The sequence below is a fragment of the Balaenoptera physalus genome (assembly GCF_965194825.1).
Source record: "Balaenoptera physalus genome assembly, chromosome: 14".
In the NCBI taxonomy this organism is placed as follows: domain Eukaryota; kingdom Metazoa; phylum Chordata; class Mammalia; order Artiodactyla; family Balaenopteridae; genus Balaenoptera; species Balaenoptera physalus.
This window is the reverse complement of record NC_138893.1, coordinates 70787434-70815066: the sequence shown is the minus strand read 5'-3', so window position 1 is coordinate 70815066 and position 27633 is coordinate 70787434. Positions and strand designations below refer to the sequence as shown.

Genomic DNA, 27633 nt, shown 5'->3' with positions numbered 1-27633 from the left:
GTGCAGGGAGGAGCCGCAGCTGGACAGGACAGCACAACTGATGACAGTGGAGCCAGCACTCCAGGATTCCAACTGGGTAGAACCCTGATTCAGACCCCACAGACCAGTGTACTTACTTGCTGGGGCATTCCCGCCTCCCAGGTGCAGACCTCAAATTACTTTATTTGGAGGACAAAGAGATATAGCTCCTTTGAGGCACAGAGCCACCCACCCACCCAGGATCGCAGAGTGGGGGGCAGTTCTCAAGTGCCCAGTGATGTGTGCATTCTTTCTGCACCACGACGCCATCTGGCCCCAGTGAGAACTTGCTGAGGGGTGGACATGGTGCAGACCCAGCTGTACTCAGCTGTGTGCACTGGCCAGCCCCGTGGTGTGGTACCCCCATTTGCTGTAGAACAGTCCCTAGCTCCGAGGAAAGCTTTGCTGTAAACCCGCCCACCTGTGAAGTTGTGAGATACCTTGAAGGGGAGCCCTGAGGATCAACTGTAAGGGAACAGCCAAACCTTCCCTGGCCCTTTGGGATTCATTTCTTCATCAATAGTTCACACTGGATAACTACTATCAACGAGGCGCTGATTAATGCAGCAGACAGAATGAAGGCTCTGCTCACATCCTAAAAGGGAGATGAACCAAAGCAGACAAACATAACACCAGGTGGTGAAGAGTGCCAAGAATAGAAAGAGCAGGGGCAAAAGAAATAAGAGAATGGTGTTGGGAGATGTGGTCTTTTGAAGAGGCGACCAGGAAGGGCATCTTTGAACAGAAGACATCTGAGCAGAGACGGAAGGAAGTGAGGATGCGGGGAGGCAGGGAGGGGATTTCAGATAGAGGATGCTCCAGATGGAAAGGCTCTGTGACAGAGGGGAGGGGAGGGACAGCATGAGGGTGGGAGAAGGAAGGAGGCAGGGAGAGAAGGAAGAAAAGAAAGAAGGAAGGGAGGCCAAAGATATGATTTAAAGTAAACAAAACCCAGGGCAGACATGATCTGGCTTATTTTTCAAATGATACTTCAGCTGTTGTGAGAAAAATCTCCAGGGCGTGTCAAACCAAGGAGAGAAGGCCAGTCCCTACACTTCCCCCAGAGTGACCACAGACGGGGCCGTGCCCTCTCCTCTCTCATTTCTACCTGAGCCAGGAGGAAACCCAGCCCTGGGACAGCCCCATGCTCTCCTGAGTCTCTGGCAAGCTTGGCCATGCTAGAGAGTCAGGGAAGGGGGGCGGGGTACGCAGCCACTCTTGTTTCCCTCTAGAGATGTTCTCTCAGAACCAGCAAGCCCACCACTGCACTGAAACCTCTCGGTCAAGCACAGGTGGCTGTGATATAAAAACCACATAGCCTTTTACATATGGGTGACAGCAATATGGTGCAATGTGTGTGTGTGTTTATTTAAACCTCAGCTAAACTTTCCCCCAATCCAGAGGTGAAGGGCATTGGAAGGACCATGGTCTCATTTTTAAAGGGATACTTTAGGTTAAAGAAAAAGGGTGCAAAAGGATGGTTTGGGGCTCTTTGTATGTAAGGCACCTGTCTTTCAAAAATGCTGTGACTTCTAATCCTTTTTCTGTAGAAATATTTTCTGAATTCACATTTCCCTTTCCTCCTTGAGTCTTTATCAGGCTTATTTGAAGTTATTACTAAAACATTCAGGACTATCATTAAGAAGAGAGAACCCTTTTCGGACGACTTTAGACAAGTAGATACAACTTGCTAGGAATGATGTGAACAAAGGCAACATAGCGGCTCGCACTTTGTTTAGGACAGGGAAGCTCTTCAGCATTTTACAAATAGGGATATTACCCATGTATTAGCCATTCTGTCTGTTCCCTTCCTGTTATGTGTAAAGTAACTCAGTAGAAGACAGGCACTCGGACAGCAGGGAATGTGGAGGCTTTGAGGCCAATAGAACTGGGCTCCATCCCCACCTTCACTGCCAACCTGGTTTTAATCATGAGCTCAGTTTACTGATCTGCAAAATGGGTTAGAAAATTGCAAGTTGTTGTGAAGAGTAAATGAAGTGATGACTGTATGTTAAGTGTCTAGTGTGCACTGGGTACTCAGTGAATGGTAATCTGGTTCCTGGCACCTTTATGATGGTAAGTAATGCTGATAGAGTCACCAAACAGCACCATATTGATTGCCTCCCTCAAATTAGTAGCCCCAAGACACTCCCCACTGATCATTAATCCCAGATGTAGGATTTGTGGAACAGTCTTTGCTGATTCGCAAGCACAAAAGTCTTTGCAACCTTTTAAACACAAATTATTAGTAATAATAGTGATAATAATAAACTAAAAGAAATGTAACAGCAACTTGTAGATACGATAATACCTTTGTCCACTTTAACCTCTAGAGCTTGCTAGAGCCCAGGCAACTCACTTGCTCATTCATTCATTCATTCATTTGTTCAACAATTTGTACTCAAGTCATTCTATAGGTCAGGTCAGATGAGAAGATATGCAGTGAACATGACAGACGTGTTTCTCGTGAAAACTCCTATTTTAGGAGAAAGCAAATCAAGCAAGAAAAACAAAACAAACAAAAAGACCCAAGATTATGTCAGGTGGTTTAAATGCTCTGCAAAAAATAAAACCTGATGATGTGAAAGGGAACACCCAGGATCAAGAGAGAATGTTGATGGCGGGGTGAGGGGGGGGGACTAATTTAGACTGAGGTAGATGGGGAAGTCCTCTCCCAGGTGACATTTGTGCTGAGATTTGAACACTAAGAGGCCATGTGGGAGGATTTGGGGAAGAACACCCCCAGAAAGGGGCATACCAAGTGCAAAGTCCTAACAGTGGGGAGAAAAAGGAGATGTGGGGGTGGCTGGAGCAGGGACAGCAAGGAGAGGGTAGAAGATGAAGACAGAGGACTTCATGAAAGGTACAATACGTTACGTGCATTATCTCATTTAATTCATCCACCCCACTTAACAGGTAACGCACCGAGCCCCAGAGCACATACCTTGCCAAAGTCACATGCTAGTCAAGCAGAGCCAGCCCTTGTCTGTGGGCTTAATTGCCATTTGGCTTATCCATGAAAGTTTGACTTGACAACGTCCTGTGATAAATTTGGCTCTATGGGCCAGCAAGGAAGCTCCTGACTCATCATGTTTTCCAGACACCACCCTAAACTGGGCTAGATCCTGTGGCAACTTTCATAACAGCCCAGGTCAAGCCCCATCCTTAAGGCTCATCCCTCACTGAAAAGAAGGCACGCGTTTGTTATCACACCCGGCTCTGGGGGTTGAGATGAGTTCTACTATGTGAGACAGGTAGAGAGCTTGAAAATTGAAAATTGGCAATGAATCCAACTGGCCATGAGCTGAAAGCTGGTGATGGTTGGTGCAGCTGGGTAGCCCATCATGCCCACTTGGAGGGGCGTGGTTCAGCTGCACGCCTCATGCGCTAAGAGTACCAGGGACCAGGAAATATCACCTAGCTTTGATGAAGACCCACCCAGATGATGGGTAGAGGGAAAGAGCATGAAGTCCTCCCCTTTCATCAGCATTGCCAAGCAAAGAGCGGTGGGCAACAGTGGGAGACCCTTGGAGCCCCAAGAGGAAGCTGGCGCCACCAAGCACCAGGCCTTAAAGGTCAGTCTCTAGACAACAGTAGGGCTCAGGCACACTGAAGAGCGGACAGGGGCAGCCTCAGCTCCTCCCTTCCCCCCTCCAGGCTGAGGCTCAAGCCCAGAGTCACCGCAGCTTGAAGACCAGTCAGAGCTGTGTCCCTCCCTAGTTGTATGACCTAGCACACGTTTCCTCACCTTTCTGACTCCCCATTTCTTCACAGGAGAGCTGGTCATCAGCGCTTGGTTCACATAACAGCCATATGGTTTGTAAATGTATTGAGAACCTACTATGTGCCAGACTGTTTGCAAATCAATTTAACACATTTAAATTAGGTTCCTGCCTTCAGACTGCGTGTATGGATTATATTGACCACCTACTCTGGGCCAGGCATTTTACAGACACTGTAAATAATTCTCACACCTGCCTGATCTATTTATTGATTTTCATCTCCACTGGACAGATATGGTGCCTGAGGCTCAGAGAGGCCAAGTAGCTTGTCCAAAGTCACAAAGACTCAAAGTAGGGGCACCTACCTTTGCCTGTTGTGGAGATAAGAGATGTGAGGCATGTACTGTAGTGTGTTCCATGAAGAATCCCTCCTTACAAGGCCCAGCCCAGCCTGGGACTCAACCATTTGTTCGTGGGTTCCAGTGTTCAGGATCACTCGTAGAAATGGTTTGCCTCCAGACTTCTCAAAAGACAGACTGTGCTCCAAACCCCAGCACAGTCAGCAGAAATCAGGTGAGGTCTGCTGAGGTTACCTGCACAGGCTGCAGCCTCCCGACTGTACGAGCACTGCAGTTTCCTTAAAGGGATAACTGGCTGGGTGAGGAAGCAGTTCAAACACTAGTCTCCACCTGCTTGTGGAGCAGGAAACAACGTTCAAGGAGACTGAGACTTTGGAAAGATCATAAAGCATGACCCCAAAGCCCCACAGACTCCCACACTAACCTCCCAAGCTTGTCCACAGCCCAGGCGCCCGAGAATGCCCAGCTGGCTCCCCAGCTAGCTGCCCTCCTGCCTGGGGCTCGGGGCCAGCTTCCTCCCCTCCTACATAATGAATTAGCTGGTGTCTGGGGTTTGTAAATAAAGCACACCAGGAGAACAGGCATTTCCGAAGTTGCTTACTCAAAAAGAGGAGAGAAAAAGAGTTTGAAGAGGTCGTAGTTTGGCAGAGTTAAAGTAAAATAAATGCAACCAGAGGAAAACTTACCCTGTTCGGCCCAGTTCTTCCTCCTCGACTGTGAAACTTTGTCACCAGGCAACAAGACACCTGGGACCTGGCGTTAATTAGCATAATCTTGACGCCAGCCTGCAAGGTGAGAGAACACAGTGCCGAAAGGGTCTCCAGGACAGGGTCTGGGGTCCCTGGGGCTTGCAGTGGGCTTCTTCCTGGCTTCCCCAAGCAGTGCCCCGGGGATTACAGTACCAGGACGGCTGCCTTCCATGGCGACCTCCAGAAGTAGACGTTGCTAACAGAGGGGAAAGAACCATGTTTGCCTCTTTGAAGGGACAAATATCTTACTTCTATAACATTGAGTCCCATGAAAAATCATTCGACTTCCTTGTAATTTGCCCCAGTATTTCTTTCTGCTCTTTGGTTTTTGAGAGGGCTGTCTTTTATCTGTTTATTTGAATTGAATTATTTCTTGCAGTTTTCTTTACACCCTTTTTCCATGATTAGATCAGAGTGACTATAATGCTCATAAAAATCAGACATTCAATAGTGATTTTTTCTTAATTAATATTATGCCATTCAGTGCTAGTATGTGGTTTCTAAACTCGACATTTTGAATGAATGTGCAATACTGAATCTGGTGGACTTTGCTTTTCCTGTTGTTTCCAATTTGGCAGTATCATGACTAAGGCTGCAAGGAAAATATCTGGGCATTTATAGTCTTTTTGTTCATTTTCTTTTCCTTTAAATTAAATTCCCAGAAATTGAGAAATTTGGCAAAAAGGATAAATGTTAAAATTATTATGCAAATAATAAAGTAACATTGTAGAACAATTAGAAAATGCATATATAGAAACAAAAATATAAAAATACTCTAAATTGTATTACCCAGGTTGAATTTTAAAAATAAATTAAATAATTAGCAAATAAATAATTTGAAATGCAAAATTAACCCAAGCAATGAAAATTTTGGCAAGTACAAAAAAGCAAAATGAAAAAGTTTAAATTAAAAAATAAAAATATAATAAATCATTAAATTAGAAATATAGTTAACTATAAAATTTTTTAAATGCACGAACACCACCACCATCCTGTTTAATCCAAAATGAAATAAAATAGATCATTTAATTTAGACAATAAATGGATTTAACATAATGAGCAAATGAAGATAACTAGAAAATTAAAAGTTACCTGAACTCGTACAACTTAGTGCATTTCTAATTAGAATATTCAAAAAGCACATAATTTAAATTAGAAAATAACTAATCTGAAAATCATAAAACATAAATAAGCAAAAATAAAATCAGTACTTTAAGGGAGAAAATACACAAGAAAAATACATTTAAAATTTTTTTTAATTTTTAAAAATTTTATTGAAGTATAGTTGATTTACAATGTTGTGTTAATTTCTTCTGTACAGCAAAGTGATTCAGTTATACATATATATATTCTTTTTCATATTTTTTTCCATTATGGTTTGTCACAGACTATTGAATATAGTTTCCTGTGCTATACAGTATGACTTTGTTGTTTATCCATCCTATATATAATAGTTTGCCTCTGCTAACTCCAAACTCCCCGTCCTTCCCTTCCCTACCCACCTCCACCTTGGCAACCACAACTCTGCTCTCTATATCTGTGAGTCTGTTTCTGTTTTGTAGATATGTTGATTTGGATCATGTTTTAGATTCCCCATATAAGTGGTATCATATGGTATTTGTCTTTCTCTTTCTGACTCACTTCGCTTAGTATGATAATCTGTAGGTCCATCCATGTTGCTGCAAATAGCATTATTTCATCCTTTTTGACGGCTGAGTAATATTCCATTGTATGTATATACTACATCTTCTTTATCCAGTCATCTGTCAATAGACATTTAGTTTCCCTGTCTTGGCTGTTGTAAATAGTGCTGCTATGAGCATAGGGGTACATGTATCTTTTCGAATTATGACTTTGTCTGGGTATATGCCCAGGAGTGGGATTGCTGGATCATATGGCAACTCTATTTTTAGTTTTTTGAGGAACCTCCATACTGTTCTCCATAGTGGCTGCACCAATTTACATTCCCACCAACAGTGTAAGAGGGTTCCCTTTTCTCCACACCCTCTCCAGCATTTGTTGTTTGTAGACTTTTTAATGATGCCCATTCTGACTGGTGTGAGGTGGGTCCTCATTGTAGTTTTGGTTTGCATTTCTCTAATAATTAGCAATGTTGACCATCTCTTCATGTGCCTATTGGCCATCCATATTTCTTTTTTGGAGCAATGTCTATTTAGGTCTTCTGCCCATTTTTCCATTGGGTTGTTTGTTTTTTTTTTTTGTTGAGTTGTATGAGCTGTTTGTCTATTTTGGAAATTAAGCCCTTGATTGTATCGTTTGCAGATACTTTCTCCCATTCTGTAGGTCGTCTTTTCGTTTTGTTCATGGTTTCCTTTGCTGTGCAAAAGCTTGTAAGTTTGATTAGGTCCCACTTGTTTAGATAAATACATTTTAAAATACAGATATGTAAAACCTTATAAAAATTAAAGTCACTCAGTTTCAGCATCTAGAGGTAACTTTATGTTATATAAACTTCCAGACTTTTCATGCATCGACAGCATCAGGTTTATGGCATAGTTGTGCAATAATAATTTGGTAATTTTGCTCATGTTCATTTCTGACTCCAAATATACACACGTTACCAATTTGTCAGGTAACTGCCCTCTAATCCAGCCAGAACAAAGATTTTTGTTGTCGTTTTATTTATTTGCTTTTGTGCGCTTGTCTTCAGAGTCAGTGCCCGGGGTCAAGGTGTGGTCCGGCAAGCGCTCTGCACAGCCCGGTGTGCTGGGCTTTCATGGGTGCCTGCACCAGGCTTCAGCAAACCCTCATGAACTTCCCTAGTCTGCACCCCACCTCTTACCCCACCTCCATTTCCACATCTGAAGATGGAGAGCATGGCTATCTCATTGAGTCTTTGTGAAAATTAGACAGTTGACAAAAAGTCTTTGCAGTTTCTAATGCATTAGACAATTATTATTATTGTTTTTATGCAAAATTTCTACATGTTAAAGAAATAAAGACAGGAAGTTATAATAGAAATATTATAGAAGGTCAATATCCTGTTAATTCAGCAGGAAATCTCCGAACTGCAAGAATGCCTGTCTATTAGTGGATTTCTATTGACCTACAGTCTAGATCTGAAAACTAGGCTAAACCCAAATTTGCTTCTGAGGAGGGAAAAAGGAAGGGAGTGTGTTTCTATTACCAGTCTCTTGGCTCCCCGTGGAAAACTCTGCCCACCCCGCAGACTGCTTCCCCAGCATGCTCCTCCAGAGCCGCACCCCAGCAGAAGGCAGGGCAAGATGCTGGCCAGTACTTGCCCTGTCTTGAGGCACAGCACAAATCATTAGTAGACACATTTCTAGTTTGCCAAGATGAGTGAATTTTCTTCTCCTTGTGGTTTGTGTTTTCTTGACACCTCTTAGTTACTCACCAACCCATTTCACCATGGCCTCATGACTGTTTTGCAAATAGAAAAGACACAGGAGAATTTGGAGAGGCATCAGGCTTTTTAAATATGTCCACTTTAGCTCAGGAGGCCCAGTTTCCCTGTGGGCCCTCCCTGGACGTCTGCCAGGTTACTGTCTTAGTGCCTAAGGACTAACCATAGCCCGCTAGTCCCAGAGGTGAGGAGGAGGAGGATGGGCAGATCTCCCATCCCTTCCTGGGCTGAGAGGGTGCAGCCTCCAGCCAGATGAGTCCCTTGGCAGAGACCCTTTTGGCCTGGGCTAGCCCACCCTCTGAAGGCCCCTGGTAGGCTTCTCTGCCAGGCTCCCTAGGGAAGATGTGAGTTCCTGGGCTATGCCCTGGCTCACTCTGGGAGACAGGCTCAGGGTAGAGTGGAGGTGTCAGTCAGGTGGAGCTGGACCAAAGAGGTGGAGTCAAAGGCAAGATGCTGAGGCAAGCCGTGGGCACTGAAGTAGCAGTAGGAAGTGCCCCAAGGCCACGTGACGGCAGCACTCACACTTCAAACCACTTCTAGGGGTTCAAGGACATAGATGTGATTTAAAGTGAAGCAGCGCAGATAAAAATCACCTCTCAAAATAGAGAAGAATTTGAACCCAGCCTAGCGGTTGACCACACACAAAGTTCAGCTTGAAGATAGTGTCCCGTCTTTGGAAGTCATCCAGAGGAGTTTAGATACCTGTCTTGGGATGGGAGTGAGGTTGGTAAGATGTCCTCTGTGGGCCCACCGTGCTAGGCCACCTTCAGGTTAGACAGAGTGACCTACGTAGTCTCAGTGACTTTGAACTCTTCCATTCTTCTCCACACCATCCCAGGTTGCCCAAGGGCCTGGACTCTTGCCCCGTAGACTCCATGGCAAACCCTGAGCTGACAGAGCAGGAGATCTGATTCACAGGTGGCACAATTATTCTAAGATCTTACAGAGTGGTACTGGCAGAACAAAGCAGGTCTTGACCAGAAGCAAATCTTCAATTTTACACCACACTCTTCCTCCTCCCAGAGTAAAAAAAAATCAACCCTGCTCTAGGATAGTGTCAACATCAACTAGAACTATGCCCATTGAGGGAGCCCTGTGTCCACACCTGTGCTAGCCTGTTCCAGACCCGTGGTTACACTTGCTCCCCAGCACTCCTGGGTCAGCCATGTTTGAAGGATGGGGTAACAGTAGTTCAGAGCAGTCAAGTGGTGGGGGCAGGATTTGAACCCAGGTTCTAGTGACTCCAAACCAGTACTCCTTCCCGTGCTGCCTCCCTCGGACCTTGGAAGGGCTTTAGAAAGCCAAGAGCCATCTCTGGCACCTTGTTTAATATAAAATTTACACTATAATAATGGAATAGTGCAGTGTATCAACTCTTAAAGAAATACTTTAATCACCAGATATTTACAAAATTCACATAAACCATTCCAAGAGTTCTGTAATTGCCTTCAGATGAACATGAATTTTTTAAAAAATTTTTTTCAAAGAGAACTCACCTTTGGTGCGGTGTCTGGATGCTGGTAATGGCGTCTTTTTCTGATGGTAATGAAATGATAGATCTTCCTTGGCGCTCATAGCTGATGAAGTGAGGAGTGGGATGGTAAATTGCCTTTATCTTACGCATACCATTCCGCTGGGTGGCAATGTCACAAAAGACCACAGATAAAATTCTAGAACTCTTTATGAAAAAGATAAACAGAGGCTCTCTCGTTTCCTGGATCTTAACAGGCACGTTTTGCTCCCCTATTCCCCTTCCACTGTCAAGATTTCTAAAATAAAGTAGCAAGATTCTCAGGCTTTGCCATACCATCTCCACATCCTTGTAGCTCAGCCCCACATCCTCCGAAAGGCTCAGAACACATTCTTTTCCGAAGTGGTCAACTTTGCTGTCTCCAGCCTGGGTTCTGTCCTCATTTACAACCTTCAGAGCAGTCTGCCTTCTGGAACTGGGGTAGTGGCAGGCTCATAGACAGGGCGGGAAAGCCACATCTTCACTTGAGCCTTTGCAAGCTAATGCAATAAATGTGACCATGTTTTCCCCTGTTTGTTGTTGTTACTGTCTGCCTGAATAAAATGGCCCAAAAGGATGATTTCTCTATTGGGGGGAAGAGGTGAATCCCAGCCAGGGAGTTGCTTTCTGTTTATGGAAAGTCTGCCAAGGAAAGTATTGAATGAGGAATGGTGGGGAGCCCGAAACAGATGATGTGACAGCAGTGCTGTGACGGGAAGATGAAGAGTCACTGCCCCTGCTGGGGCACTCGGGCAGCCAGGCCTGTCCACATGAATGCCTGAAGCACCCTGGTGCAGTCCCCGTGGGTGGAACGTCCCTGTGGGATGCATGTGGGGGCGGGGTCTGTGGGTACCTGAGCAGGACTGAGGCAGAGGGCATGGCTGGAGAGAGGCAGGACTTGGTTTGGTTCAGTTGAACACCCTGAACAAGAACCTGGTTTGGGGAGTAGAAGGAGAGTCTCAGGGAGACAGAGGGGGAAAGAAAACACAGCTAGAAAAGGAACCAAGTGACCTCAGAGGCCGAGGAACTGGGCTCTACAAATTCCTTCTGAGCGGAAGGGGCATTTCACATGGAGAAGGTTCCTTCCCACGCCCTCCCCAGCACTGCATCCTGTTACACTTTTACATTCTTCCCTACCACATGGGTCAAAAATGGTGTTTCTTTGGTTTGAATTGTGTTTCTTAATTGTATTTGTGGAACCATAAATCGGTACAGCCTCTTAAAAGGACAATTTGGCAATATGTAGCACACTTGAAAATTCTCATAGTTTTTAACCTAGTAGTACCATTGCCAGAAATGTATCTCATGGTTACACTTACAAAGATTCAAGGCATGAAATCATCATGAGATGTAAGTCTCATAAATCACAGAGATTTATGTCTGAAGATGATCACAGAAACATCATTTGTGAGGACAAAGCCCAGCACGGCGGAGGCTCCCACAAGTTCCCATCCATCTGTACAAGGGTGTCCTGCTGTTGTGGCCATAGGGCAATGTGGGTCGCCTCCACCGTGCCGTCAGGCCAGGGAAGCAGGGAGGAGACCCGCGCAGATAAGATGATCCCACATACCAAAAACATTTGTTTAAAAACTGCTTGAGCATATAGACTGGTATATGGCTAAAACTCTTCTGGAGATTAACTGTGGATACTTCCTGAGTGGGAGCAGTAGTTTGTAGACTATTATTTTATATTTCATGACCTTCCATATTGTTTGCCTTTCTTAACCACACACATATATTCACATGTGACATGTATTCACATGTGACATGTATTCACATGCATGTTGTGCACATGGGCAAAGAAGGCCAAGATGCGGCTGTGAAAGCCCCGTGTGGGGTGTGAGGCCCCCGAGTCTGCTTCTGCACGGCCCTGGGACTTCTCGGGGCCACACCTCAGGCAGCAGCGCATTCTGGCATCGCATAAGAGCAACAGGGATGGCAAGAACCCAGCCTTCAGTAGGGCAGCGAGGGGGCAGGGAGAGCTTGGGAAATAATCTTGCTGCCCTGGGAAGTCTGTGATTCTCCTGGGTGCCCTGGTGCCACGATGCCCCAGAAAGTTCCACCTCTTCCCCCATTCATGCCTTGAGATATTTGGTCACCCCCATCATTTTCTGTCCCACAGGAGATACCCCGGCTCCGACAGGACCGTGCTGCAGAAATGGCAGGTACAGTGACCCCTCAGAGGACTCTGGGTCCAAGGAAACCCTCTGGGAATGCAAATCAGCAAATAGCTCAGGCCCCCGGGGTGAAGAGAGAAAGCATGTGGATGGGTCAGGAGGGATCTTGTTTTTGTTCTTTGTTTTGTTTTGTTTTCATTTTATTGCTCTTTATTTTATTCTTTATTTTTCTCGGCCACACCACGCGGCGTGTGGGATCTTAGTTCCCCGACCAGGAATCAAACCAGCACCCCCAGCATTGGAAGGCGGAGTCTTAACCACTGGACCGCCAGGGAGGTCCCAGGATCTTGTTTTCTTAATTTGTTAAAATGTCCCAAATATTTCTCTGAAAAGATCTCACTGATTAAAGGCGATTCTTGAGTCAGAGCTGGGGAGTGAGAGAGAGAGAGAGAGAGAATGTGTGTGTGTGTGTGTGTGTGTGTGTGTGTATGTGTACACAAACCCTGTATACACACACACACACACACACACACACACATGATCCATCAATGAAGGTGTATGTGTATAAATGAACACACAACTCAGGAAGGCACAGCATTCACTTCTTGTCTTGGGAAGTCACACGTGGCTCCCAGACTGGATGAGCTGACATTCAACCTTGGGTTCTCCGTGGAAGGAAAGGTCCCCAAGAGAGCCAGCCTTACAGATCACATAGCAACAGGAAAGTAACTCTTGGTCACTCAGGTCCAAAATCCTTTCCCAAGGATCAGGCCAAGGAAAGGAGAGACCGCAGCATGCAGGTCCCATCAGAGATGATGGCTGCACTGGCTGCTCGTTCACCCATTGGTCTTGATGAATTTTTCCCAAATGCAGTCCCTGTCTCCACCTGTGACATCTTTAAGCAGAGGGCCCTAAGAGTGAGCGTTATCCAAACACGCACGGTCAGGAGAAAGAGAGTTCCTGAAGTCCCAGAGGAAGACAGATCATTCAGACTGCTGGTGAGGGCCTCTTTCCCGGTGACTGCAAAGTCCCCTCAGCTTATGTTTTCAATCCTAAAGAGGTCAGCAGTAAGTTCACCCAGCATTTGTGCTATTATTTTAATCAGCTTTTGAGTATCACCCAACAGTTGACACAAAAGAATGCTTTAGCCTTCGCTTGGACTGCTGAGTTGTATTTTTTTTTTCTTTTTTTCTGGCTGACTTTGCTTCCTGACCATGTTTGCTTCAGCTCATATTGGAATTAGCGTGGCCTCCCCAAGTCGGGCCAGTTCCAAGCACAAGGTGCACGGGGAACGGCGCAGGTGCACGCTGCCTGCTCCCACCCACATGATGAGGGTTTCCTGTGCAAGCCTGGGAGTTAGACCCCCGTGGCCCTCAGGAGGAGGCCAACTGTGTTGGGTTTATCCCCTCTTTGACTCTTCTGCAGAAAAGGGACGTGAGCAATTTCGAGTATCTCATGCACCTCAACACCCTGGCTGGGAGGACCTACAACGACTACATGCAGTACCCAGTGTTTCCCTGGGTCCTGGCTGACTACACCTCGCAGGTACGTGTTCACGTGGGTGCTGTGCAGTGTCCTGTGGCTTCCTGACCCTGACGACCAGGGCACCCGAAGTCACGCAGAGCCTCTGCGACACGCTTCAGTCCACCTGGGTCTGAGGGCTGCCCTGGGCTCAGCCCCTCACCTGGGAAGAGGCCTTTGGAGTCTGGCTGCCTGGTTTCCTGTCCCAGCCCCACTTGGGGGGTGATCCACACGACGAGGACAGTAGTTAACATGCGCCCCCGAGGGCTTCCTGGCTCACTCGCTACCATGAAGGCAAGAGATACTCATCTGCTGAGATACTGCCGTGGACCAACACTGGTCCATCAACTGAAGAGGGCCATGAAATGTGTTTCTAGAGCCAACATGTAGAGAGAGAGAGAGGGAGGGAGGGTGAGAGAGAAGAGGAGAGAGCAAGAGAGACACAGAGATACACAGACCCAACGAGGACAAGCTCCTCCCCCGTAACCTGACTTCAGTAACTGAGATGATGGTATGTGGACATCACCCCGGATCTAGACCGGGACATGTAGCCATAAGGGAGGTCAGTGGCAGCACCAGATCATCGGCTGTTCTGACCTCTGTCCCAGAACCTCAGCAGGCAGGGGAGGGAGGAGCAGGAAAGCTGGTACAGCTGGACCGAGGTGACGTCACTGGGGGACGAGCAGGCTATGGAGCAGTGTCCTGACCACCTAGGATCTGGCCACCAGGAGGTGTGCTGGGCTGTGTATGTACAGGGCAGAAGGTGTCTGGGTCCTGGTTCAGATCAGCCTAGCCAGTCCTGCCTCGAGCTGTTTAGATGGCTGACCCCCAGAATTTGGGAAAGGGACCTCAGTTTTTTGTGAGCTCCCATCCACGCTTAAGACACTTAACACAGCAAACCTTTTCTCACCAGCCATATGTTGCTTCTTATTGCACTAGTGATCGTCTGAGGCCCAGGTATTTCAAAAACGAAACTTGCCAATCCCAGCTTCAACTCACATGTTGCTAAGTGGTGGGTCATCAGCCCCTTTTATTTAACCCATACCCTGTATTAAAATTTTGATTACTTAACAGTGTTCAAAAATTGGGAGATTTCTCCTAAAAAGCTGGTTTTCCAGTATCTTTTGGTGAATCCAGAGATCTGGCAACTATGAAGCCCCATTCTGCCCTGGCAAAGTCAGCTGTAGCTGAGTGTGGGTCTCCACAGTGCCATGACTCACGGGGGACTCAGGAGTGCCCGCTTCACTCCCTTCCGCGCCTGGCTGTGGCAGGTGAGGGATGGTGGCAGACCCTGCCTCCCAGGAGAACTGTGGTGATTCACTGCTAGTGAAAAGGAAAAAGGGTGTAAAGAAACACGTCCTTCTATAAAGACATGCAAACCCCAAGGACACCCAACCCTGAAAACTCTTCAGGGCTCCACTGTTGTGTATTCCAAGGGTAGGGGAAGGGTCACCATTACTGCTTTCATCACCCGGAAGGGAGTGCGCCTTCAGAAACACGAGGCCCTTGCTCTCATTTCCTCCCCAAACGGATGACTTCTAAATTCCTAGAAAATCAGTGTGATTCTAAGCAAGAACCCTGAACTATGGAAGCAAACTGCTCTGTGAGGGCAGGAGCCAAGTGTCCATTGACAACAGGAATTCTTTTGAAAGTCTCTTGGGTAACTGGTGGCTATGTTCTGATTTGGGTCAACTTGGAACAGTTCAGTGTGAACTCAATCTTCCCCTCCTCTCATTTTCTATCTCTCCCTTATTAAGTCTTTGTGGATCACTGGTTGTGGGGCCATAAAACCCTACCAGGCCTGCTAATCACCGGAGGAGGGGGTCAGACCAAACGGCAGTGAACCAATAAAGAGAACCATAAAACTAAAGAGCGTGGCTCCGGCAGTCTCTCTGGGGCACAAGAGGGTCCAGGGGAGTTAACTCCAGTTGCACATCTGCCTTCTAGACATTGAACTTGATGAATCCCAAGACTTTCCGGGATCTTTCGAAGCCCATGGGGGCTCAGACCAAGGAAAGGAAGCTGAAATTCATTCAGAGGTTTAAAGAAGTTGAGAAGACTGAAGGTGGGTAGATCCCAGCTTGATTTTTTTCTGCAATGCTCTTCATCTGAATGCCTTGAAGTGAGAGTTTATAATGATTTGGGTGTCATCTAGCCTATAGACAATTACATTTGGATAGAGAGCTCTCGAATTCAGTGGTCTGCACCCTGGCTGCATGTGAGAATCACCTGGGGAGCTCGTTAAAAATACTGCTGTCTAGGCCTCACCTCTAGAAATTCTGATTTGAATAAGTCCATGGTGGGGTGCAGCCTGGGTGATTCCAACATGAAATCAGGACTGAGAACTATGGTGCTAAGAGCTAACACCTCCATTCCCAGAGGCAGGCAAAGGCAAGGAAGTGACATCCATTCAGCACTTTCTGTATGCCAGGTGCAGGCCAGCCTGCGTTCATACACACAATGGTCCTTTTTAAAGAGAAGGAAATTGGAACTCAGTTTAAGCAACTCACTCAGGGTTACGGCCTCTAAATGGCAGATCCTGCATTTGTCAGGCTCTAGAACCTAGTTCGCAAATGCTGTTCATCTGCACGTCCCCTTTACACTTTTTTGCCACCTTCGCATGCCAGCTGTCCTCTTAGTGCCTTACTGTTTTTCTTTAGGTCTATTCACTTCTTAAACTTCAATAGATGTATTTTAAAGAGAAAATTTTCTATCATATATTTGATGCCCGCTATATTGGTTTTCTCAAACACTTTGAAATAAACGTAGCACTACTACAATAAGGAACATCCAGCCACGAACCATGAAAACTTACCTCAAGAACCAGAGGCGGCACATTTCGGAAGGCTCACTCGGCCCCGAGGCCCTGCCGTTGGTGAGCAGGTTCTCAGCAGGCTGAGGAGCTCCTCTGCATCCCGCACCACCCTGGAGGCCCCTGGCCCCTGCCCAGGATCCCCACTATATGCAGGGCTGGCACTCAGACTTGTTGGGGGAGATGGGAGGAGGTGGGAGGGGTGGGCAGGCCCTCCTTGCCCTGCTTATCTCCTCCTGAGGCTAAAGTTCAACCTATATGACCCATCTCAGTTGCCCCACCTGACCCCAGGTGCTGTTCCTCGGGCTCCACCAGGCACTGCTGGATCCTTTCCAGAGAGGCAGGCCGGAGGAGTATCAGCTCTCCCCAGCTGTGTCCCAGGCAGGGCCCACTTTAGTACCATTCTCTCCCATGCTAACCTGGGTGTGCATTGGAGTCACACGTTGAGTTTGGGCCCTTGCACAAGGACATCCAGCAACCTCCCAAACACCTCTGATTGAGAGAACTCCCACAGCAGCGGGAGGGCTTAGGGCTGGGTGCGGGACTGCGGCGAGATGGCCGAGCCGACGTCTGGAGGAGCTGGTGCAGGCCTCTGCTGACCACGCCACCAGCCAGCTCTGCCACTCACTAACGATGGAGGCAAGTCTCCGACTCGCTCTGGCTTCTTCATTTGGGAAACGGGATAATGAATAGCTCTGACTCATAGGGTGGCTGTGTGGACTCAGGGAGGGTGTGACGGAGGACACACAGCATGCACGAAGTCCACGAGTAGCAGCATCGCGATTATTCTCTGCTGGAAGGGCCCGGCCAGAGCACTGTCTCTGCCTCAGCATTCCAGCTCCATCATACCCTGGATGGGGCAAAACGGGGAAGTTTATGCCTCTGCCATCCAGGCCCCTCTGGGAAGGAGGATACCTGAGTTCTCACTCATCCGGGGGTGTCCCTGCATTAACAAGCCCCCCTTTCTCACACAGGGACTTTTATTCGAAAAGAGGACAGGAGGGCGTGCTGCTGATGGGGCTGTAGGCACCTGAGGGCTCTCTAGGTGCCCTGAGTCAGGAGGGCAGAGCTCCGCCTCTCGTGGATCCTCAGCACAGCCTCCTCATAGCCTGGCTCTGCCGCCTTCCTGAGGGCAGACCCCTGGGGGCTTGGCCAGTGCAACTGAGGGTCTTGAATGTGCTTTTCACCCTGGTGAAAATTTGGCTCTTGGCCAAATTATACTGACATTTGTGTGCAGAACACCCAGGCTCCAGTGCCTGCAGGAGCTCTCTTAAGCAGGGCTCGTGGTGGCTGTTCTCGAGATAGCCTGCGTGTCTCCCGCCTGCCCCACAGGTGGGGACGCCACCCCAGGCATGTCCTTTTCATTGCAGGAGACATGACCGTCCAGTGCCACTACTGCACTCACTACTCCTCGGCCATCATTGTTGCCTCCTACCTGGTCCGGATGCCTCCCTTCACCCAGGCCTTCTGCTCTCTGCAGGTGAGCTTGCCCGCTCCCCTACACACACACACGCACACACACACACGCACGCGCGCACACACACAAAGCTATCTCCCGAAGATTAAGAGCTAGGCTTGGACGAGGCAGGGACCCCCCTGCTAGAAATCCAGTCTTGAGCCAGCGATTCCCACTTGACCCTGGCTCCAGGATTCTGGGCCATCCAGCCGAGGCAAGCTGCTCTTCACAGATATACCTGCATGTCTGCCCAACAGTCTTGCAAAAAGACTCTAAAAAACAAGGAATGAGATATGAGGAAAAAAAATACTTAACATAAATAGGTTTTAGTGGAAAAGGAAAAACAGGAAGCTTGATGACTTCCTTGAAGGTAGGTGGTCCAAGCCTAGAAAAATAAACACAAAGAAGGAAGAATGAAAAGAATACCACTTGTGACATCAGAATGCGTAAAGCTATGCTAAGTAAAAGCCTGAAGGCTTAAAAGTACAAACAATATTTTAATACTGAAGTGAACAGCTAAACTAGAGAAAGAAACTAACCAATTTGCCTACCCATAAACTAACTGACCATCATGCCAGCTTAGGGTTGCCAGATTTCACAAATAAAAATACAGGATGCCGAGGTAAATTTGAATTTCAGATAAACAATGATTTATATTAAAAAGTTATTTGTTGTTTATCTGAAATTCAAATTTACCTGGGCATCCTGTGTTTTGTCTGGCAGCCCAATACAAGGCGAAAGTAGGCGAGTCTGACCCTGAGTGGATGGTGCTGTCCAAGGCACATGGGATTGCTGGGACAGAGTCCCTCCTGGGAGGCTGATAAGTTTTTTTCTCTCTTCTCCCCTGACTCTATCACTGGGATCTTGCTTCAAGGTTATTCAGGGGCACAGGTTTTGACTAGGGAGAGCCATTGGGTAGCCCAGCTGCAGACAGCTGGCTCAGCCAACTCCAAAGCGAGCACAGCACGGGGCCCAAGTTTAGGGCCTGTCTTGATTGAGGCCTTGCAAGGTTCCTACGGAGAGGAAGGCATGACCACAGTGGGTGAACAGGCTGCTGAACTTGCAGGGACTCACTCTGACAGCCAAGCGTCACCAAAGGAAGAACATGAGTGTCCCAGGAATTGTGTATTTTGGTCTGACTTCACCAGCAAGGTCACTCCTTATGGTCACTCAGATGACCTTGACCCCAACACCAAAGGCCATTCTGGGTCAGCACTGAAGCCATCTCCTGAGCCCTGGGCAGGAACGGGTAGGCAAGGTCAAGGTGCTGTCTCCAATTAGGAGCAAAATCCCTCCCGTCTTCTGATTCTTGGCGCAGTCCTCTCTCTCCTTGAAGGCATGGATCATCTAGACATTCTGTAACCCCTGTCCCTGGAAATTCACTCAAAAATAACAAGTGTGCTTCCCCGGAGCCTTTCTCAGGCAACAAGCATTTTAAGTGAGTTTGGTTTGGAGAACAAACGGCCCCTGAGCTGTACCCCATGCCAGGAATCCCGTCCAGCTGTTCCTCATCAGTCCACAAGGAGTGACAATCCCGCTGACGATGATGGTGATGCCTCCCGTGACGGCTTCCCATCCAGGGAGTTCCGGGTGCTTTAAAAGTTTTCCCTTGCCCCCTCAGTCTCAGGAATTATAGCCCCATCTCTACCTGTTACTAAGGGTCCTCTCTGTTACGAACGAGGAGGCAGACTGAAATAGAAACCGCGAACTGTGAGATTTACATCCCAGCTCTACCACTTAATAGACACCAAATATTCTGCACGTTATTTTACTCTGGAAATGAGGGTTAATTATACACATCTCACTGGGCCATTGAAATTAAAGGAGGAAATGTGGGTAAAGCCCCTAGCTCAGGGCTGATGCCGCGAAGGTGATCAATCATTGTTCTTCCCTCCTTCCTCCTGCCATCAGCCAGATCTCTTCTGAGCAGGCTTGAACTGGTGCAAGCTGCTCCTCTTTGGTTTAAAGTAATTCAAGACAGTCTGGACTGCCTCAAAGCATTCCAAATGGCATGAGCCAGATGAAACAGGTGTGCTGCAAACCTATTGGGTTAAGGCCACTTTGAAGCTAGTCACAACGGGTCGGAGCTTATCTTAGCGAGGTTGGTCCAATGGTGACCAGCCCAAATTGGTTTGAGATAGTTTAAACCAGTGTGAGATGGTCAAAGGCACTTTTATCTTCTTTTCTGTGGCACAAATGCAGTCATATTAGCTTGAGTTCTTTTGACTCCCTTGCTGAAGTCTGATGCGACTCCTGGTTTTTCTGGGTTCAAATCTATCAGTGGCACATTGGCTCATCCGAGTTGAAATCTCCACGATGCTTCTGAAATGGTTTTGCCTTCCTACTTCTAACTGCCTCTTCTAGTGGGTCACAACTGGTCCAGGCCTTTGGAATGAGCAGAAGAACCAACCATCTTCTGCTTTTACCTTAGCATAGAAGATGAATTTTAGTCTCAGGGGAATGTGTACAACAGTTACATCTGGGAGGAATGTGCTTGCCTCCCCTTTGGGAGTCCTGGGGCCTGTGCAGACCTCCTTAGGAACATTCTGGCATCTTCCTGGAGTCAGGCTTTTCCCTCCATCCCACTCTGCCTCCTGGGAGGCAGACTCGTTTTCTTCTCAAGAGACCTTTGCTTCACCCCTGTGTGGTGACAAGGAAAGGAGCCTCACTACATTCTCAGCAGCCCAAGACTTCCAGCCCCCAACCCCAGCGTGGATCATGGAGTGGAGAAGAATAGGAAAGGTGGAGAGGTGCAGAAGCCAGGCAGCGAGGCCTTTCTCACTTATCTGAGAGCAGGGACGTGCGAATGTCCAGTATTTCCAGAGCTGGTGTGCCTATAAGAGTCAGCATAAGGAAGTGCATGCTCTTCCGTTCTGTATTAAACAAACTCTGCCTCTTGGCTATTATGTGACTAAGCCAGAGTGACATGCTCACTCCACGGCTCAGCTGGGATGGCTTTGGTGTGGAGAGGTGGTGCCTGTGAGTTCACCCCGTGTGGTCTCAACGCGGGCACAGCCTTCTTTGGGCTGTGGCCTGTCCACAGGGCACGGTGCAGAGGGGCGTGGACAGCCTAAGAACTGCAGTGTGACATATTCCAATTCCTAGGTATAAGGTTTCCTTTATTCTCTTCACATTTAAATCTTATAAGGCTGGTCATAGAATTGATGTCTACCTCTACTGTTGCTGTGTTTGTTTTTCTGCCTCAAATCTGTTATTACAATGATAGCCTCTTACAATCCAGAAAATGTGGCATACAGACAGTGCGACCTGAGCAGGTGGCACATGCAGGCAGTGTGACCCGGGCACAAGTCGGTTATGTGCTCTGTTATTCCCATCCCTAGGGGTGTGAGACCATTGTCTGCCGAGCTGGGGGCTTGCCTCCCAGGACGCTGTGATTCTCAGGAATCTCGCCTACTGGGAGCCGGTGTCTGTGAGCCCTCAGTCAGTTGAGCAACTGGAAGCCACACCAGGCTGGGGCCAGGGCCCAGGCCCCTGTTTCCACCCTGGTAAGAGCACCAGTTGCTCTCGGGCCTGAGCTGGGACCCAGCCTAGGCGGGGCAGAGCAAGGCAGCCAGCGCCCCAGCGAGGGCACAGTGCCGCTGCTGCTGTATTGAATAAGAAACTGAAATCAAGTGCTGTGTTAAGTCACAGCCCGTGTGAAGTCAGCTGTTACCAGCAGTGGGGAAGGGTTTTCTGCACCATTTGAGGTGAGACAGCTGGTTTTGTGTAAGACATATGCCAACTGCAGAGAGAAGCAAGGGCCGTGGGCAGCACTTGGCCCACCACAGGCCATCCACCTAGGGGCTCTGTGGGTGCCAGCCCTGCGTGGAGTTGTGTCCGTAATAAAGGTGTAACTGTTATTACACTGACTCAAGGGGGAGCGTTCGAAAAGGCACATGACAGAGTTGGCAGACCTGGCACAAAGTCCTGGCACTAGAACTTTCTCACTGGTGGTGGTGAACACCCGAGCCTCCGTTCCTCCTCCTCTGACCCCTGACTCAGTGGGTGATGAGGGCTGAGACAGCGCTGAGATCCAGCGTGAGAACTGTTTGCTGTGGCCGTGCGCTCCGTAGGTGTGCACGCTCCTCCCGGCAGCATAGGCAGCGCCTTTCTCCAAGGCCGCATCCTACAGCAAGGAAAGCCAACGGCTACTTGGGTCAGCCTGCCCTCAGTGGAGAGAGAGCAAGACAGACAAGGCAGCTGAACTGGTGCATCAGCTTCCCAAATCCACGTCGGACCGGCAGCTCGCTGAGGGGGACGCCCGAGCCCGGGAAGCCCGCACTGGCCCCTTTACTTCCTTGGTGGTGGTGTTGCCTCAAAACTGCCCTGACGACCCGCACGCTACTTCCCTCCTGCCCCGTCCCAGGACCCCGCCCCTCCTCACTTCCCCTCGTACCTCCCTTCTACTTCTAATAACTTCCACATCCTTCATTTTCTTCTTTTGAGCCCATAGTTTCCTTCCCCATGCATGCTGAGATCAGGGCCCAAGCCTAGGGTCGCTCCTGAGGTCCTGGTCTGCGAAGGGGAGGGAGGCAGCAGCCGGGCTCATTCGGTACCTCTTCCCGTGTGCCTGGCTCCAGCTGAGACATCACACACACGCTCACCCACACTGTCTCACTCACATGCACACACTCTCACACACATTACAGTGTTCACACCCACAACAGTCAGCCAAGGTTTGCAGAGGAGGGCATGGGACATTAAAGGGACTAAGAGACTTCCCGGAGTTCACGCTGCAAGTGGCGCTGAAATGCCCTCCCAAGTCCTCTTGGTTTTAAAGCTACGATGCTCTCTGCTCGCCCTGCACGCTGCCTCTTTGATGGACAAGCGACAGCCGCTTAGGTCAGCTGATGTACTGACAGGGCCCTGTAAGTGAATTATTTACGTGGGATACTTTTAAATTACTGGAAAGGATATGAGAAGGGGTCATCAGACTGCTCATAAAACCAATCGCATTATTTAGGTGTGGTGGTGGGTTGATTTGGGTCAGTCCCACTGAAGGAAGAACAGACTTTCTAGCACATGTTATCAAAACATCTGTGTTAAGAGTCCTGGAGCACATGCAGTTACTGGGCTTCCTGTGGGTGTGGGTCAAGAACTGAATTTTTTTTCAACATAGTTTCCCTCCCCTGTTGGAGAGGGTTTAAGCGTGTTACCACTGAAATGCCTATCCAGGAACACAGGTGCACATAGACTCTGTGTCCTCGTGCAAAAGGAATAACACCTTCAATATAGAAACTCCTTTCAGGTGTTACCAGTTTTAATTGATGCACCGTAATCCATGAACTTTACTCTGATTTTAACTCCTGTCAATCAATGTTCAGCAACAGTCCTTGTTGACCACTTCTTCCCTCATTATTTTGCTTTTAATTTTGATTCACCTCTTAGTAAAATTGAACACCTCTTAAAGGATTTTGAGGAAAGATATCTAGGATTATATTATTTATGAGCCCTTCAATATTCAGAATATCTTTCTGGTGTCTTTACATACGAGTGATGTCAGCTGGGCGTAAAATCCGAAGACTGTTACCTTTTGCTTCAGAAACCGCCAGACTTAGCTGCCTTGTCTTTTGGCTTTAATGTCACCTGGGAAAAGTCTTCTGCCAGTAAGAGGTAGCCCCTTTGTTGATAATAGTGGCCTTGCTATTACTTTTTTCGGTCTGTTTGGATACATGTAGGATTCATTATTCTTGATATTCGAGAGTATCGGCGGAATCGATTTAGGAGCAGATCTTGGCCCAGTAATTCTCTCTGGTCACTTCGTTTCCATACAACCTCTAGACCTAGTTTTGTTGTTGCTTTATTTTGTTTCAGACTTTCCTTATGGAGATACTCTGTAAACCCTGATTGTGCTTCTCTGCCTCACTCCTTCTCTCCCTTTCTTTCTTCTATCATCTCTTCCTTTCCTCCTTCCTTCCCTTCCTGAGAATCAAGTCCTGGTGGGATTTCTTGATGGCAGCCACCAGAGTTTGTGTCAACCCACAGACTTACGAGTTACAAAGCAGCTCCGCTTTTCCTTCCAGGGAATTTGGCATTTCTTTTGTATTGCAGAAGTGAGCAAACCCATTAATTTTGAAACAAATGTATGCAAATACATTTATTAATATAGGAAATAGGAAAATCAGTTATTGCTTCCTTTATAAATAATACAGGCTTAAGTTTTAAAGATATTACTTTTGCTAAAATGTATTAGACAGCTGTGAAAAAAATAACATTTTTCTTTGTGGTAATATCTTTAACCAGATTTGTAGCACTAACAATATTTCCTATGTATATGTTATTTTTATTTAATACAGGTAATCTTTTTATTACCAAATCATATTGTTTCTCAGGAGATTACCATCAGCACTCATAAAAGCTGCAAAAGGAAAATGGGACGACGAGAAGGCATCAATCTCCCGCAGATGTAAGGCGCGGGCTGCAGATTAAATATGCAGAGCTCCTAATACATTTCAATGAGCGACTTGTTAGGGGCAGATTTATTTAGAATCACTCCCCCCTCATTTTGTTTCCATTTCAATTTGAATCTGATGGTGGGCGTCATCCCCTAATTTTAACCAAGAGCAAAGCCATCTTGGAGAAAAGCCACATCTTTAAGCTGACCAAGCACTGTGTTTGGTTGCAAACCCAGGGGTTACTGGGTTTCTTGGTGTCCCTGACCCTGTGCAGGGAATGACTCATGGGTTTCACTAGATCCTCACATCTGACTCAGAAAATTGACCAGCCTGCCAGGATGCCCCGGTGTGGCCTCCCTCAGGTGTGTGGCAGGTTCTTCCTTCTCAGAAAGAGCTGAGTCCCCTTGGCCACACATAGTAGATCATATGCCCCAGGTCCAGGATTCCCCCCGGTAACTGGCATAAGGGCAAAGCATGCCCTTTTGAGTTGCATCCATGGGTTTTGACCCCAGCTCTGCCATTCATTTCTTTTGGAAAAATTAATAAATTTTGAGAAGCCTCAGTTTTCTGGCCTGAAAAATGGAAATACCAATTCCTTCCTGATGCACCTTCTGTGAGGACAAAGAGAGAGCATCTCTGCGTGTGTAAAGTGCTAGCGTATTCTTTACCCTTCATCCACCGCTGCCGATGGGAAATCTCGGCCCCCTGAAGATTGAAGGGAGCTGGTGGGGCAGAGGAGGGCGCTGGCATTCAGGGTTCTCCGCCTTTTTTCTTGGGGCCACATGTGCACTCTGCAGAGGGTGGCAGAAAGAAGGCAAGTTCTGGCTGTACAAAAAAGGCCCAGTTTCTATGGGGACAAGTGAACTATTGAATTCCAGGGAAGAGGTGTCCCTTGGGCGTCCCTAATCTTAAGCAGACAGACCCATATCCCAGTTTCAGAAACTCTTTTCTGAAGTCCCTCTGCCCACAGCGTCTTCAGTTCTCCAACCGGCACCTCTCTGCCTCCTCCCAACCCTCAAGATCACCTGATGAATAAGGGTAGCGTCAACTGAAGAGATTTGACAATTCAGATGAGAGGCAGAGAGTCCAAGGAAAGAATTTGCCTTAAGTCTAAATTGGTCCAATCCTAGTTGCCAAGCTCAGGACTGCATCGAGCCACCTGTGGAAATGGGCCTTGGAAACGAGGCTGGCCTTGGTGGGTGCTGCATGCAGCACCATATGCCTCCAGTTCTCCATCCTCAGACCTGTTCTCGCTTGTCAAGGCTGCTGTGTTATATGCCACCAGGGCCCTGACCTGACCTGCTTTCCTTGCAAGGTCTTGCCCTGTGCTCAGAACATTGACGTTTTCTCTGTCACTAGGCTTGCAGATTCACCAGGGGTCGACTTCTCCAGGAAATTTTCCCACACGTAGAATGTCTGACCCACTCCTCGTCCTGTAGCTGGTCCTTTGTATCCTGTCTTTATGCCTGATTCAGAGCTGACCCTCGGCAAATGTGGGAGATGGTCAGATGCATGACTGTGGTTTCCTGTCTCTGGTCTGAACTCCAATTTTCAAACTGGGAAAACATTGCTCCCTTTATCACAGTGGATCATGCATCCTCCGTGGAAGCTCCTGTTGTAGGGTTCCAGAGAGCGGTTGAGGGAATAGATGCCTGAAGAAATCATCACACGCATGCATGGACTGACTCACACACGTGTGTGCGTGGGTGAACGAAAGGTTCTAACGGCGAAACCCGTGCCTCGGGGACAGAGTGGACGAAGGGAGCCCACACTAGTGACGCCTGTGCACCCCGAGTTCTCACCGCATGCAGCTGATCATGTCGCCCCTTTTCTGCTTAGGGTGGAAGCTTTGATGTGGCAGATAGAATGTTCCACAGCATGAAGAAAGCATGGGAGTCAGCCTCCAGAGAGAACATGAGTGATGTCAGGGAGCTGACCCCGGAGTTCTTCTACCTGCCCGAGTTTCTGATCAACTGCAACGCCCTGGAGTTTGGTGAGTGGAGCCGGGGAGAGGCTGCAGGGGCCGGGCAGCTCGTGGGTCATGACATCAGTGTCTTTGCCGAGCAGCTAAACACACAGGCCCTCACCAGACTGATACGGTGGGCAGATTGCCGTGAGGCCTCCACTGGGTGGCGGCACCTGACAAGGAGGTGGGAGCTGAGGAAGGACGCAGCCCCAGGGCTGTAGGACCACCAAGCCACGGTCCTACCCACGACCTCCTGCCGAGGGTCCCCAGGCCTCAGTCTGCAGTGGGACGGCGACCAGGGGGCAGGAGCCCTCACTGATAGCCAGGCCTGGCACTGCCCTGCTGTGTACCTCAGGCGAGCCCCGGCCCCTCTCCGCCCCATTTTCCTCCAAGTCCCACAGATGGGTTAGCCTGGACCCTGTGAGCAGGACCCAGAGATCCTGCATCTCCCCGCACAGACTGCTAGCGTGTCCGTGGGCAGTTGTATGGGCACCCTTGGTGGTTCCTTCTCTTTCCTGCCCTCCAGGCCCCACTCCAGGGTGAGCCATGCTTTTTTACCTATTGCTTTAGAGGAGGGACAAAAATTTCAGGAAGCCCCAGTGGGCAGGCCCCCTGGTGACTACGTGTACCTTGGGAGCCTCCACTGTAAACATCAGGGTGACTTGCAGAGGGGGTGTGTGGTCAGAGCCCCCAGCAGGGCATGGCCCTCCCCACCCAGAGGTGCGGGATGGACTCTCCCACCCCTGAGGAGGGCACTTGTGACCCAGTGCCAGCAGACACCTGGTGCCCCAGAGCTCCCCTTCCTCAGGGCCCTCCTTCTTCCTCCAGACAGCACACGTGGGCCTGCACCTTGAGCCAGACCAGGTGCGGGCCCAGGGGAGCACAAGTGAGGAGATCCAGCCCCTGACTCAAGCACCCACCTCCTGTGCAGTGGTCTGCAGACAGAATACCAGTGGAGCATTCAAAACATGCCCGGGCCCAGGCCTGTCGAGCCTGAGCCCGTGGAACTTGGCCGCCTCGGCAGTGTTCAGATTCTCAGGTGCTTCACGTGCATCAGGGATGAGAACCTGACAAATGTAAAGGGCAGTTCCCACAAGATGTGATGAGGTCCATGAAAGGAGCAAATCAGGGACGGTGGAAGCTGAGAGGAGGGGTCCCAGCCGACCTGAGGTGAGGGGGCCGCTGGAGGGAGGGCACCAGCCCTCCTTGGAGGTGAAGGCTGGCTCTCTGCCGAACGGGAGGTGCTCAGCAGCAGAAATGACCTGCACACCAGGGACCACGTGTCCTCAGGGAACTCAGGAAACCAAGTGGCTATTAAGCACCTACTGCATTCAGGCACTTTTTAGACACTGAGGATTTAGTTGGGTGTCCTGGGGCAGATTGCCCTGAAGGTGTTTATATTCTGTGTGGGGACAGGGGTAGGAGATAGAAAGTATAGACAAAGAAATAAGCTAAATACTCTTCAATGCTGAGAAGTCCCATAAGGAAAGAAAGTAGGAAAATGGTTTGAGGTGACTTAGAGACCCTGTGTTACTGTGGTCCCCAGGAAGGAGCTGCCTGAGGAGGTGACAGGTGAGCTGAGACTGAATGATGAGAAGGGCCAGGCCAAGCCAGGCCAGTCCT

The 27633-nt window shown here is 48.5% G+C and overlaps 2 protein-coding genes across 3 annotated transcripts in view; one reads left to right on the top strand and one right to left on the bottom strand.

The window, feature by feature from the left end:
* The window catches only part of LRRC18 (leucine rich repeat containing 18), a 28579-nt gene extending 17079 nt beyond the window's left edge, over positions 1 to 11500 (bottom strand). Inside the window, exon 1 of one of the 2 annotated variants that reach the window (XM_082425476.1) lies at positions 4106 to 11500. The gene's annotated coding sequence lies outside the window, so the exon portion shown is untranslated. The remainder of the gene's footprint in view (positions 1 to 4105) is intronic. The other variant, XM_082425474.1, reaches the window with a different exon arrangement.
* Positions 1 to 27633, top strand: part of WDFY4 (WDFY family member 4) — a 277765-nt gene that overhangs the window by 226716 nt on the left and 23416 nt on the right. Inside the window, exons 48-52 of the mRNA XM_082425453.1 lie at positions 11866 to 11908; positions 13286 to 13405; positions 15329 to 15446; positions 17564 to 17673; positions 25884 to 26037. Of these exons, the coding sequence (XP_082281579.1) occupies positions 11866 to 11908; positions 13286 to 13405; positions 15329 to 15446; positions 17564 to 17673; positions 25884 to 26037 (545 nt within the window). The remainder of the gene's footprint in view (positions 1 to 11865; positions 11909 to 13285; positions 13406 to 15328; positions 15447 to 17563; positions 17674 to 25883; positions 26038 to 27633) is intronic.